General features: G+C 34.9%; 1 protein-coding gene across 1 annotated transcript in view; it reads left to right on the forward strand.

Annotated features, from left to right (window-relative positions):
- The first annotated feature begins 108 nt into the window (after positions 1–108).
- The window catches only part of LTN1 (listerin E3 ubiquitin protein ligase 1), a 28820-nt gene continuing 14216 nt past the window's right edge, over positions 109–14712 (forward strand). Inside the window, exons 1-13 of the mRNA XM_010080356.1 lie at positions 109–113; positions 1241–1444; positions 1773–1871; positions 2898–3128; positions 4075–4127; positions 4564–4744; positions 5416–5589; positions 6634–6824; positions 8111–8258; positions 8625–9410; positions 9921–9962; positions 10956–11148; positions 13598–13837. Of these exons, the coding sequence (XP_010078658.1) occupies positions 1397–1444; positions 1773–1871; positions 2898–3128; positions 4075–4127; positions 4564–4744; positions 5416–5589; positions 6634–6824; positions 8111–8258; positions 8625–9410; positions 9921–9962; positions 10956–11148; positions 13598–13837 (2386 nt within the window). The 5' untranslated portion in view covers positions 109–113; positions 1241–1396. The remainder of the gene's footprint in view (positions 114–1240; positions 1445–1772; positions 1872–2897; positions 3129–4074; positions 4128–4563; positions 4745–5415; positions 5590–6633; positions 6825–8110; positions 8259–8624; positions 9411–9920; positions 9963–10955; positions 11149–13597; positions 13838–14712) is intronic.

Raw genomic sequence — 14712 nt, forward strand, 5'->3', positions numbered from 1 at the left:
TCGGGGAGCGTGACTGCAGCTTCCTGCGGCGTTTGTACGCGTTTTCCAGAGAAGGGCAGGGGAGGGGAGTGTAACTGCAGCATCACCACGGGTATAAGTTCAGCAACGTGCTGGTGCGTACATTTACTGTATTTGTCTGTGGACAGTCTTAGAGTATGCCTGTCGTGGTGTGTCCGTCTTGCCACCGTGCCTGGAGGGGTGTGACATCCGTCATATGTGGCACTCATGCAGGATGGGAGAATTGTGGGTGAAGTGTTGTGGTCAGATTATGTAATTCCTACAAATCTCCCTCATATGTATTTACAGAAGAGTAGGGAACGTGTAAAGAAGCATGTCCTTGTAGTTGAGATTTCACATGAAGAAAAAATTACTTATCTGTAGATATAGTAGACAGGTAAAGTGTGGCTTATGTACCTCAAGAAAATCAGAAAAGTGCAATCAACTTAAGCAAATTGTCATTCCTTTAAAAAAACAAAAAAACTTGCAAAACTGCAATTGTCATTAGGAAATAAAAGGTCTTTGGACTATAAGGTATTACAGAGAACACGAAAGCATCAGTTGGTTTTGGGACAGTCTTTTGAAAAGAGTGTGGTTGACATAAACATGAGCCACTGATACAATGAGCAAAGTGTTGACTTAACTGGGGCAAACTAGAAGAGGTGCTGAACTCCAGAACCCAAACTGCAATACTAACGGGATAGTATTATACTGTGTTACATAGGTACACTTTTGGTCCATTCCTCTAAATCCTTCTTGGCCCCTTTGTTGCTGGCAGCATCCTTTGTTTCATGTGTGTTCTTTTTTTTACTAGTGATATGAAGAGCATTCCGTGAGAGCTGTATTGGTCCGTATGCAATAACATGAGTAGAACTAGTAAAAATGGAAGTAGTGAAGGAGGATAAATTGTTTTGTTAATAAATTTTTCAGTCACAGAGGGGCTTTTCTGCTGCACTTTTTTGTGTATACACTATATTGTGCAAGAACAATATAATTTTCCATAAGTGTTTGTGGATTAAAATCACTAGGAGAGAAGGGAATGCTGATTCTAAAGAGGAGAATAATTTTCTAGGTCAAACTTATATGTTTAAAGTATGGGTGGCCTTTTTTTGTGAGAACTTGCTTTAAATAAGAGGTTAATTATACAGTGTAAGTAGGATCACTATTTCAGATGCATGATGTATGCAAAATAAAATAAAATTACTGAAATAGATAACTGACTTCTGTCTCTTTTTTTTGTCAGCCTTCCAGCAGTGGCCGGGCTGCAGAGCTCCTTGCCAAAGAACGTGGAACAGTGCCTGGGTTTGTTGGCTTTGGAACATCTCAGAGTGATCTAGGATATGTTCCTGCAGTTCAAGGAGCAGAGGAAATAGACAGCCTTGTGGATGCTGATTTTCGAATGGTGTTGCGAAAACTTTCTAAAAGGGATATCACAACAAAATTAAAAGTAGGTGTATCCTTTGTCCCTCCGTAAGTTTTTTTTATTGTAAAAAAATACATTTTTCTTAAGGATGGGAGAGGAATATATCAAAGTAGCTAATACTGATTTCATATTGGTAAATTTGCTAGAGCTGCAATCTGGAAGGTATCTTGGAAGACTTATAAAAAGGTCCATCGTGCAATGCTGACAGAGCATTCATAAAATTAACTCTATAGATGCTCAATTGCAAGAAATTGATTTTTGAGAAAGATTTGCCATGTCTAGTAGAAGCTGGTATATTACAGAACATATCTATCTGACTTTTTAAATGATGCTCTTGATATCTTGATTTTAGGCTATGCAAGAGTTTGGGTCAATGTGCAAGGAAAGAGAAGCAGAAATTGTTAAAGGTGTTCTTCCTTACTGGCCAAGAATTTATTGTAAAATCTCACTAGTAAGTATTAAAGTATCTAAATTAAAAACTTCCCTGGATACTTCCTGTGAAAACATCTAAAGCAGTTTTTATTATCTAAGTTTGTTGGAGTTGCTGACTTTTTCTAGGAAAAACATGAAGTTGAAGGAATGTAGTGTTCTTTATTGTGGAGATGTTCTAGTATTGGCACTGGGTGGAATCTTGAACTGTTGATGCCTGGGCTGTACTTGCTGGATGGAGACAGGTGTTTTTAGACCTTTATGTTAAAAAGATGACAAGATATTTCTTCTCATGAAATCTACGTAGATTCTAGAATGGGTAAAGAGAATGTACTGTTCGGTTAACACAATTATAAATCAATTTGATCTAGGACTAGTATGTGACCAGACTTAATATTAAAAAAAAAAAACAAAACCAAAACAAACCCACACAAAAAACCCGCAAACATGCAAAGACCATGCGTGGACGGATAATCTGTACTTTTCTGATGTATTTAATACATCTCCAAACTGTCTGGACTGGTTACTGTTGGACAAGATATTGGACAAGATGAATCACTATTCTGATCTGTTAGAGCAATTCCTAGTATTTCTTTTAGTAGCAAAGAGCATAGAAAGTCATGATGTTGTAAATTCATATCCAAATCATAGATAATGATGCACAGTTTGAGGAGGCTTATGGTCCTTTTAGTCCAAAACATATCTTCAAGGCTTCCTGTTTCTCTTACCTCTTGTCTTTCTGTTAAATGTTTGTATAACATGTAAATAGAAATTGTATTTAGGGATATCAGGAAGAGGTTACAATTTTGAAGGTACAACACGTCAGCATATGATGCTGCTAAGTTCTGACTTTCCCCTTATCTAGGAATACCAAGACTGTTTTGTCGTTGTCTATTTTCAAATCTGTATAGCCCAATTCATTGTGAAAATGGATAAACTGAGAGACAGCTTGTGTTTTTTTTTGTCATCGCTTTTACTTTGAAGTACCTGGCATCAAAGGTACATTTCTTAAAACAATAAACCTTTCTCTTTTTTTTTCTTCTAACAGGATCATGATCGCCGTGTTCGAGAAGCAACTCAGCAATCTTTTGAGCAACTAATTCTTAAAGTAAAAAAACACTTAGCTCCTTACTTAAGAAGTATAATGGGATACTGGCTGATTGCTCAATGTGACACTTACTCCCCTGCCGCTTCTGCTGCAAAAGTAGCTTTTGAAAAAGCTTTTCCTTCAAGCAAACAACCTGAAGCCTTAGCATTCTGTAAGGATGAAATTCTTAATGTGAGTTTATACTTGTATTTCTTTAAGGCTTTGTGTTGAGTATATGTCAACTTTTATTACAAGTTTAAAACTCATCCTGTAGCCATCTATTCTTCATGGTTAAATTTATCGCTTCTGCTGCAAAAGTAGCTTTTGAAAAAGCTTTTCCTTCAAGCAAACAACCTGAAGCCTTAGCATTCTGTAAGGATGAAATTCTTAATGTGAGTTTATACTTGTATTTCTTTAAGGCTTTGTGTTGAGTATATGTCAACTTTTATTACAAGTTTAAAACTCATCCTGTAGCCATCTATTCTTCATGGTTAAATTTATTTCTCACCTGAAACTTTGCTCCTACTAATGTGGCTGAGGCAAAGACACATCCTCACTTTTTTTGACTTGCATATAGAATCACTGGAACCAGAGGAATAAATATGAAGTGAATTTGCTTGTATGCATTTCTATGTAATGATGAGCAGTCATCACGTGATGTTGCTGACAGATGGGATAATGATGCCAGAGTAGTTTAGCTGCAGTGGTGGAGGATTAAAGAATGCTGAGCAGTGTTTCAGAGAGCCTCTACAAGTTTAGTTCTGACTAAAGTTAATGCTCTTCTGACAGTCATCTGTGAAACTTAATTGACTGAATTTAAAAAGGTAAAAATTTGCATTGCTGGCCTATCATATATAAACTTGACCGTTTTGTCTCAGTTTGGCGTCTTTTTACCAGAAGTTTGTCACAGGACTGCAGCTTAAGAAGTGTTATGAAGTTTTGATTCAAACGCTACCACAGCTACTGTATTTCAGCAAAAAAAAAAGTTCTTGTTCACTAGCATGTCTAAAATGTGTTTAAAAGACTTGACTCAGAGGTAGTGAAGTTTTATTGTAGAGCTGTTTCTGAATAATGTATAGACTATATTAGTCACATATAAATATTATATTCTCATGTGTATGTATTTTTTTTCCCCTAGGTACTTCATGATCACCTTATGAAAGAAACACCCGATACACTCAGTGACCCTCAGTATGTTAGTCTGCTTTAATGTATATGGTTTCAGTCTTGATCTATATTGGGCTCTCTGTCCCTGGAGGTGGTGGATTTAGTTTTGTTTCAAGAGACAGAATAATTATTTTGAGTCCAGATCCCAGCAGCTTTCTTTGGGAGTAAAGTATAAATGTTTTTTAAGGTGTTATCAGTTGTCTTATTCTTGTTTAGCTGTTTTAGGAGTAGCATTTTTGAATAGCTGGAAGATGAGTTGAAACTCTCTTTTTCTAATACTTTATAATGTAATTTGGTAGTGTTAGAACCTATGGAAAGTTTACATATTTACATTGCTGACATCTGAAATCAAAAGTGGAACAAATTAAAACTGAAGACGGTTTAGTTTAGACAGTTTAGAAGAGCTTGAGAAGTCTACTGATTTATTTATGGTCTACTTTAATTTGTTTTGTTTTCTGAGAACCGTACCAGAGGAAGAAAGGGAAGCCAAATTTTTCCGGATTCTGACCTGTTCCTTGTTAGCTTTAAAACAGTTGCTTAGCATGTTGCCAAAGAAAGAGATGCAGTCATTGGAGGAAAAGTTGATGTCACTTCTGTCCCAAAACAAATTTTGGAAATACAGCAAACATGGTATACCACAGGTAACTTTTTTATTTCTTCTTTATTTTGGTTGGTTTCCGTTAAAGATAATACACTGAACCTAAGCAGGTATTAATTACTTGTATTTTACAAGAATGAACTTTGTACTTTGCTGAATTACGTTTGAAACAGCCTTCCAATTTCTAGGCCTTAAGTAGACAATATTGCTCTAAAATGTGCCCAGTAGGCTAATTTGTTATTTCTGTGTCACCATCATCTACTTCTTGGCAATCTACCAACATTTCAGTTTCATGTAAAGATACAAACTGTGTCAGCTTCTTGCATGTATTCTTAGTGCTTTTGGGTTTTCAGTTTTTTAAACCATTTTATTGGTCTTTTTGTTCTGTTGAGACCAATAGGGCATAGAGTGATGAATTGGTATTGGTAGTATTTTGTTAAAAAGTTTTAAGGTGATTTTGGGAAAACATGCCTTTTGAGAAGTATATTAACATTTTTGATAAGCGTTTTATCACTAAACAAATTACTTTAAAATATTAAACAGGCTTATAATTTTTTTTTATTTTGAATAATATTTAAACCTTTGCTGATGTGATAAAATACGGGGACTGTGTGTTGTAAGTTATGGTGACTTTAAAAGGGATGTTATATGCTACGTGTAGTGACAAAGTGTTGTCATTTGACTAAAATTTTGTTTTTCTGTGGCCTGTGTCAGGTTCGCTCAGCTTTCTTTGAGCTGGCTTCTGCTTTTTGCCAGTGCTTGCCTGAGCTGGTGAAAACTGAAGCACCAAGAGTTTGTCCTGCTGTTCTTCTCAGCATTGATGACAGTGATGCAGTGGTGTGTCCTGCTCTTTGGGAAGCTGTACTTTATGTTATCGCCACTATTGAGGTAATGTGGGAAGCCTAGGGGGCAGGTTTTACTTGAATTTAACTTTTCAGCGAGTGAGGTTGTTCTCTGTGTAGAATTAAGAACAGCTTGATGGGGTTTTCTTTATGATTAATAGCATGAACTTATCAATGCTGCATGCTCCTTCTTCCTCCTTAGGGTTTCAGTGTAACTTTCAAATATATTGTGTCCAGCATGTCTGAAAATTAGAGTTGTTTTATAAGTTTAATTAAATTAACCTGAATGTCTTTGATTAAAACTAGGTGGTAATAAGTAAAAATAATACTTAAAACCTTTTTCTTGTTAAAGACAGTTACAAAAATTACCTGCAGTGTATTTTTTGTTTGTTTTCCCTTCTAATTTAATGCTTGGTTATTTTATTTTATTTTATTTTATTTTTTAATTCCAAGTGAAATACTAGATTTGAATTTATTAGTAGGATGTTGCCATAGACTGGGATGCTTTGGGGGTTTAATGCTGCAGATCTCTTTTGTAATCGCTGGTATAAACTGTTAACAGTTTATGGGGAAAAATATATTTGTTCAGCTTGCTATGAACGTAGGTATCTGGAACTATGATAGATCAGATGACAAAAACCTTTGGGGTGGGGCGGGAAAGTGCAAAGGTATTTTGTAACCATCAGAATATTTTTGAGGGGAGTTTTGAAGTTAGTGATACTTCTAAAGATAGGATTTTGAAATCATTGTGTATTCTTGATAATAAGGACTCGGAATTAAATACAAGACCAGTTACAATAATGATTTTTATGAAGCATCCTTAAAGTATCATTAAAGAGAAGCCTTTAATTGCAGTTTACTAACAAGGAAATTCCATTGATTTTAAACAATACAGAAACAGTTAACTTCTTAAATTCAAAAGCCGAAATAGGGAGAAAGTTATTTTTAAAAATTCTGGCAAGTGAATTTAAATTTTACAGTAACTTGTTTCAACTACAACATAGGGAGGTAGATTAAATGTCTAGTTTAGGAGTTCCTCCAAGGCAACATATTCTCATTTGATTTACAATAAGTGTATTTCTTTCTGTAGGACTGTTGGAGCCATGTAAATGCTAAAAAGGGAGTTCTACCAAAGCTATGGGCAGTGCTTCGAGAAGGTGGACGAGGACTAGCTACCGTTATATACCCGAATCTCTTGCCATTCATTAGCAGGGTACCTCCTGGGATTGCAGAACCCAAGCTGGAATATTTCAGAACTTTTTTCAGCTCTATAATTCAAGGGTATGAACCACAAATTAATTTATTTTTTTAAAATCAGGCTCTTTTACATTTAGAAATAGGAAAACTAATCTTCTTTAAGCATTTAAAGATCAGTAGCATGTCATTTGGCTTGACAATATTTAAATATGCATTAATTGTTTATTGAGAAAAGACTGTTTTCACTATGATATTTGAAAATAATGTTTTTAAAATACTTTTAAATATCCAAAACTAGAGTCAGTCCTTCGTGGCTGTCCCTGTCTTCTTAAAACTTCAGCCTTCTTGTTGATTTTATTACATCTTCCTTATTTAAAGCATTCCTGTCTTTCCTTGTCAAAGCTTCGTGTTTATTCCATGTTAATTTTTAAAATGTGAAATTAATTTAAAATTAAGAGTGGCTTTGAAGGTATCAGGCTCTTTTCTCCAGTATGTAATTATTACATTCCATTATTTGGAATTAGGATTGTGATTATGAAATTTTCTATGTGCAGGAACTTAAATTCTTGTGATACTGATTTTTAAAGGATTGAAACTGATATAATTTTTTGCCTTTAAAATATCAAAACCAACTTTCTTTCAAATCTAATTTAAATACATGTATATGCATTGTGTACTCAAGAGCATATGTATGTTATGAAAGGCTAAAATGTAACTTAGCTAAAGAAGAATCAATTCTGGATTGATGTTGGTGTGGCCATTAGCAGAGTTCTTGGAGAAAGTTATGTATGGATTGGTTTTGAAAAGTGTAGAGAATTTTATTACAAGTAGAAAAATGGTTGTAATATTTGTATGGTAATTTGTGTAGTCTAATTTTCATTAAAAAGCGAACAAATCAGTTGTTCAGACTAAAACTGGCTATGGTGAAACTGTCTTTTGGTGGCTTTTTGGTTTAGTGGGTTTTTTTTCTTTTTTTTTTTTTTTCTGCAATGACAGAAGGTGATACCTTCCAGACCTCAGTGGTGTGTTTAGAAAATTGCAAAGAAGTTTTGATAAACAGCTGAAACAGTAGACAGTGTGCTTGACTGGATATGAGTCCTCTGTTTACACAGATTTTTTTTTTTTTTATTTTTTGAATGCTAAAACTAAATGAAGAAGTTATTTTAATATGTTATATTAAATGCCTGGATTTATTGTTCTGACTCTTTAAATATAACCTCTTGAATTTGTTTTGATCTGACTCCTATCATTGATTCTGTGATTTCTGGATAAGAACAACATAATAAGGTTACATTCATTACATGCATACTGGGTTTCTCGGAAGCAGAGATGACTGAGCGTGGCCTCCCTCTGATGTTGCCTCTTAATAGGTTGTCAAGTGAGCGAGCAATAGCCAGCCCGTCAGAAAGTTCAGCAATTATAACTGCATTTATGGAATGTCTGCGCTTTGCTATACTACAGAAAATAGATGAAGAAGATGACCAAAGACAAATTCATCAAATGCTTATCTATGACCAGGTATTTATTAGAAGTACTTAATATTGTTGTGTGTACATTTAAGAATTCAGATTTAAAGAAAAAAAGTAAATTTCTGTGAGGATTTACTTCTGTGTTGAAAGTTTCACTAGATTTTATGGAAAAAATAATCTTATTGAGTTTAGTGAATTTTTTCCTTCCTATAATATCATCCCTTTTACTGTGCAGTTTAAATTATATTCAGGAAAAAAAAAAACATGCCACCATATATATTTTTATTAAGTATTCAAGCATGAGTAATTCTGATGTTTTCGGAATTACTTCTGGAATTTTTCAAAATTATAGAATTTCCTGGTATTATGAAGAATAAAATTATCATCTAGTTGGATTTTTTTTTTGTCTTTATAGCTAATTCCTCTTATCGATGCTGTACTTAAGGAGCCCAGGTTACAAAATGGACCATTATTTTATCAAATAGCAGAAATGCTGAGCTCCTGGGAAGCTAAAGCAGAACTCTCCAATGACGATGGCACAGATGAAGTTTTCCAGAAACTGTTGTCAAATTTTTGGGACCATCTTTTAAAAATGTGTGTACTTCATGTTGATACGTTGGATGCTGATGAGAAATCATTGTTTGCCGTATCTGGTATGCTAGAAATTCTTCAGAATCCAAAGAGTGCTACAAAACCAAACAACAGAAAATCTCTAAAAATCAGGTTTACAGATGAGGATGAGTCTGAAAGAAACACAGAGAATGGAAAGCACATGGAAATGAGAAACAGTGACTCTGAAATACAGGCTGACTTGCAACATAGTTCGCTTCTAAGGAAAGAACCTTTAGAGCATTTAGTCTGCAACCTTGCTGAAATGAGTATTGTGTATGTCAATGAACAGAAGTCAGAACAGCATTTGCAATTTCTCTCTGCTCTGCTCAACTCTTTTTCTTCAGACAAAGTTTTTCATGTACTTTTACAGCGGGGAAATGATGCAAGTTCTGCTCAAGCTGAATCCCAAAACAAAATTAAAGCTCATCATGAAAGCCCATCTGTACAATTTCTGTATATGAATTTAATAACTTGGCTGAAAGAAGACTGGAGGAAAGACACCCATTTTCTGGTTGATATTTTGTACAGTGTGCTTAGTTGTTGCAAGAGTAATGATGAAAGGAGAATAATTCTTGATGATTTAACAAAGGTATGACTCTTGTACATTTTGTTATTAGTTTTTATCAAAATTACTACTCTTTTTGTGGGCTGTGGTTGGTTAATTTATTTTGGGCTGGTGGAATGGAAGACATTCTACATGAACTTGGATAAGTTCAACATAAGGAAGGTAGATTTATTAAAGTTTGACGTGACTGTATTGAAGTAAGAGATTATGACAGGTCTCTCTGTGGTATAAATTATTAAAAAAAAAAAGTAACATCATAATTTCTCTAGTCTTGCTTCCTTATACAGTGTGCTTTTATACTAGTCAATCGGTGGCCTTTTGTGTAAATATAGTCCCTTGTAAATCTGTGTGGGAGAGAAAGACTTGGAAGCAGCGAATACTATAATCAGTAACTTTGTTACTGAAACTTAGCAACTTCTGCTTGTCTCCTGCAGAAAATAAAGTTGTAAAACAAGTAGTTACAATGGTATAAAATGTTTCCTATTCAGCAAAGAATTTGTAAAATATTGTGGAATTTTGTGTTTTTCTTGTCAGATGGATCTGAAATGGATTATTTTTCTCCAGATAATTCAAAAGGTACCTCTTAAGACTTTTTTGTTCTTGTTTTGCATAGTTTTGAATATGGTGTTAGCTTTGAGAGTTGTGTTTGGATGACTTTTTTCTTAATATATACAAGGTTGATAATTTCCATAGTTTAAAAATCTTCTAGTAATAGTTTCAGAGTGGTGTTTGTTTTAACTGCGTTTAAATCTGGGAATGGTTTTAGAATTGAAATGATGATGCCAAAATAAAACCATCTTTGTCCCTTCTATTTTTGGTCAGTTTGCTCTTCGAGTCTGGTCATCTCTTGTAAGCGAGAGAGAATGGAGGTTGGGTATTAGACCAGTAATTGAAATGATATTTGTATCATCACCCTTACATTGTGCTTACAAGGAAAAGAGACTACACCATTTTTTCGTGTGGGATATTGAGAGACTGACATTTGAGTGATTGCCTGGGATGAAATATGAAGTGTATTACAAATTTTTGGACAAGAACTCTTAGCACTTGGTTTACAATCCAGTGTGTTGACCATAATATCTTTCCTCACAGATACTGTGTATTTTAGGAATGCTCAGTTTTTATGATTTTGTAATTTATAATGGCTTATCACCAAAATAATGTTTCTTTAACTTGGGACCTTTCATTTCTTTTTAGAGAAATTCAGATGCTGTAAATAGATTTCATGTTGTAAATAGATTGTGTCTCAGCCAACCTGGTCATCTGAAAGTTCTCTTTCTAACTCTGGTGTAGGCATTCCCTGGGTTGGATAAAAGGAAATAGAAGAGGTTTCAGAAGGTGACTTGTTTCACTCCAAAGTAGACTTCTGACCTAGCCATAACTTATTGTCTCTGACCAAAAAGAAAGTTAGGGGGATTGTTGCAGACATCAGCACCTAGAGACTTACTGTTTATGGCAGATGATATTCCCACTGTATGTATGCAGGTTTGATGTATTAATCTTATGCTTAGTTAGTAGTAAAAGCTAATACCCTCAAAAGATTATTAGAATTATTTTCTTCTAATTCAGGCATGCTCAAGCACAACAAAACTTTCCTTAGTCTCTGACTGGCTGAAAGGAGATGCACTTGGAGCAAGACTTGTAATGCTGACAGATGATCTGTGTCACCTGAGTTTAAAACCTATAGAAGCCTCATCAGAGTCATCCTCTTCAGAAAGGTGGACCCTCCTGAGCTTAGTGTTGTCGCAACATGTTAAAAATGGTAAACATATTTATTCTTTGGAGTTTTTGAAGTGTAAATGCCACACTTATGCTTTGTTGAAGGTTGAAAGGAATTTGAGATCTTCCAGAATACTTAATTTAGGCTTTCTTCTGATTGTTTTTTTTTAATTATTATTTGTTTTGTTTTAGTTTGGTTTTGTGTGTGTTTTTTTCATTTTGTTTTGGTTTTTATGGTTTTGTTTTTTATTTGAGCCAATTAACCATATCCAGCTTAATTTCATAAACACTAACTTGCCACAGCAACACTGCAATTTTTTTTGTGTTTGTTGCTAAACAAAAGTCAGTCTTTAAAGAACAGATTCAGATTTGTGAGTCTGGAAAACTTGAGGAAAATGTAAGCTTGATTTATTAGCTGATAGGTTGTAAAATAATACTAATTTTTAACCATACCATCTGAAATTTTCCTTTAAAACTAGAATATAAAAAATCAATGGTTATGGACCCATGTGTGCATTGGTAATGCTTCGTTACAGGATCTATGAATTGCTTTCGGCCATTTTCAGTTAGATTATTGTATTTTAAAAACTGCGTGTGTGCACTTACACTGTATATGTGATCTGTTTTTTTATTAATAACTTCCTATTTAATTTCTTCCTTGTATTTAGTGGTTTCTGTGGTATAGACTTCTAGTTGAGTTGAATTTTCTTGATGTTTTCCATGTAAACCTGTCATTTGTGTTTTGTTAAACTCAGCATTTGCTTTGATCCCTGAGGTAGTATACTTGAGTTTATGTGAATGCTGGGCACATTTGTGGTGCTTTCAAGGTTCAGAGATGCACACAACCAGTTGGCTGCAGTGGATGTTCATAGTGCATCTGGAAGGTGTTGTAAGATTGTTATTTCTGTTACTGGAACTTTTGATGTAGAGGAGCATCAGGAAGACCTGCTCCCTCTCTCCAGAGTTTGCTCACTTGTGAGTCAGTGGTGTCCTAGGGCTGATTGTCCAGTGACTTGACTTTTTGGCTCTAGAGCTGAAGGTATTGCTGAGCTCAAGTATTCATTTTGTGGTGGGTGCTGTGTGACCTGTTTTTAATGCATGTTGGATGAAGTCTGAGAGACTTTCAGGAAATATGATTCTTCTTGACTTACCCTATTTTGGCCTAAATCATTATGTGGACTTTCAGAAAGATTTTTTTTTTTTATGAGATCTCTCATGTAAGTTTCTCAAGGTAAACTGTCATGGAGTAAATGGAAGGGCCTTTGATGTATGAGTAACCTATCAGGTGATAGGAATTAAAGAGGGAAAAGGATAAATACTAGAAGGGTGATAATTGTTTCTGTTAAATTATTTAGAGTAATCAAAACTGAAGCTTCAGGGAGCTATAGCAGTGTTGTGATACTGAATGATTAACTGGTATAATTACAAATGAAATTAAATAAATTTGAAAAGTGTACATGGGAAGAACACAATTGTAACCATCTGTTCGATGATAGACTCTGAACTGTTAAAACTCAGAAAGACATCTTCAATCATTGTGTTGGTTCCCTGCAAGTGGCAGGTTGGTGCTCAGCAATAAAAAAGGAATATGGGTTATTAGGAGCTGCTGTGAGAAGAACAGAGGACAAATGAAAATTATGGTAGCTTTGGTGTGTCAGTATCTTGAACACTGCCTGCAGTTTTGGTCACTGCAGTATTCTTGTTCACCCGTATGCTTTTGAAAAAAAAAGTGTGATAGAATTGGTATATGCCTAAAGAAAGATGGTGGGGATGGTTAGGCAAATGCAGTTGCCTCTGCTTGTAGAGGCAGTAAAACAGACCAGAAATTTTTCAGTTTGCAGTGAAAGTGATTGGGCATGGGGTTGTGGTAAAGAGTCATAAAATCATCATTTGTATGGAAAAAGCAAATAGGAAGAAATTTTTCATTGTTTCTTTAAACGAAGAGCCTGAGGTTGCTTACAGTATTTAGATAGCAGGCTTGAGGAAAGAGAAAAGTGTACTTCTTCATACGGTTTGTAATTAAATAGTGGAACTCATTGCCACAGGATGCTGTGGAGTTTGAGAATAAATGGGATTAGCCTACTTCAGTCCACTGAGAAAGGGCTAAACATATGCATGGCAGGTTGATCTGATGGTGTTAATTGTATGCAATGGTCCAGGTATAATCTCTGGCTCACAGTTGATTACCAGAAGCTAGGAGGGCATTAAAGGGGAAGGGATCTTGCTCTATTTCATATACCTTTTGTCTAAGCTGCTGCAGCTGGTTTAGAGAAAGGATAGTTGGCAATGTGAAACTTTGGCTAGGTGATCCTAGATGACAGGGGAATAAGAAAGAGAGTTTAGGTATACATTAGATTAAAACTACTTGGTACTTTATTTTGGATTCAGAATTGGTAAATAAAAACCAAATTGGTATGTATTAATATAATGCCTTTGAATGATCATGTTTATCATGTAATCAAAGCATGTTGTCTTTTTCCTCTCCCCCATAGAATCTTTGATTGGTGAAACTTTTGTTGAAAGGATTATTGATAAACTTCAAGAAGCTCTGTCTAAAGCTAAGGATCTTTCTGAAGCTGGAAATACTGAGCCATCAGTATCTTTCATCTGTGATGTAGCCTCAAGCTTTTTCAGCTCTGTTAAAGGGTGTTTACTGATGCCATCCTCAGAAGACTTGCTGCTTACTATCTTCCAGTTGTGTGCTCAGAGGCAGGATGCTACGCACTTAACAGGTAATTTGGAAAAAGAACTTCAACCAAGCTTTGTTTGTAGTTGATGCTTACATACAAATTGTTCTTTTTAATGAAATAGATTCAAGTACAAAATAGAATATTGAGTTCACAGACATTGAGCACTTGCAGCTGTAATTGACATGAAAATTTGTGCTTTAATTTACAATGCCCGTAGTGGCTACTAAACATCAAGTCCTGTACATTTTTACAAGGATTTTAAACTTTTTTAATGTTAGTTTCCCTGTGCTTCAGCTATCTTTGAGGCTGTGATATTCCACACTTTCTGGAGTGTTACATAAATTATTTAAGATCTATGAAGTACAAAGAATGAGCATTTTTTTTTTGTTCATTCTGCAATGTGAAGTTCGTATGAAAAAATGTGTGCAATCACTTCTTTAAAGATACATATATTCATTTGGACAGCACTTATATTGGTCAAGCTGCTCTGACAAATTGTGACCCCTTTCTCTCTCCACGAGCATCTCATTTTCAGACTGACATCCTGTTTTATATTCTTTTAATGCAAAATTTGAGAGTGATAAGTTGTTATGCATATACTGACTTAGATACAAAGGAGGCAATGTTGCAGTGTTGTCGTAGAGGTGAAGTAGGACAACACTAACCTGAAAACCATGGCTGCTTTGGAAATGAGCGTTGGTGTTGTGAATGTTCAATATTTCAGTTTTTTAAAGAGGTCTACGGTTTTGAAGACCATATGAACATGTTGTAGTAGACAACAGGAATATCACTATCATTCTCAAATAAAATGTTACTTGTGTGTCAGGGTTAACTTAAAAGTCCTCTACGACATGAAACTTGTGTATTTGCCTTTGAGTTACTGCAAGTAACCATGTAGAAAAGCCAATTATATTCCT

Source organism: Pterocles gutturalis, unplaced genomic scaffold, assembly GCF_000699245.1.
Source record: "Pterocles gutturalis isolate BGI_N339 unplaced genomic scaffold, ASM69924v1 scaffold13379, whole genome shotgun sequence".
NCBI lineage: Eukaryota > Metazoa > Chordata > Aves > Pterocliformes > Pteroclidae > Pterocles > Pterocles gutturalis.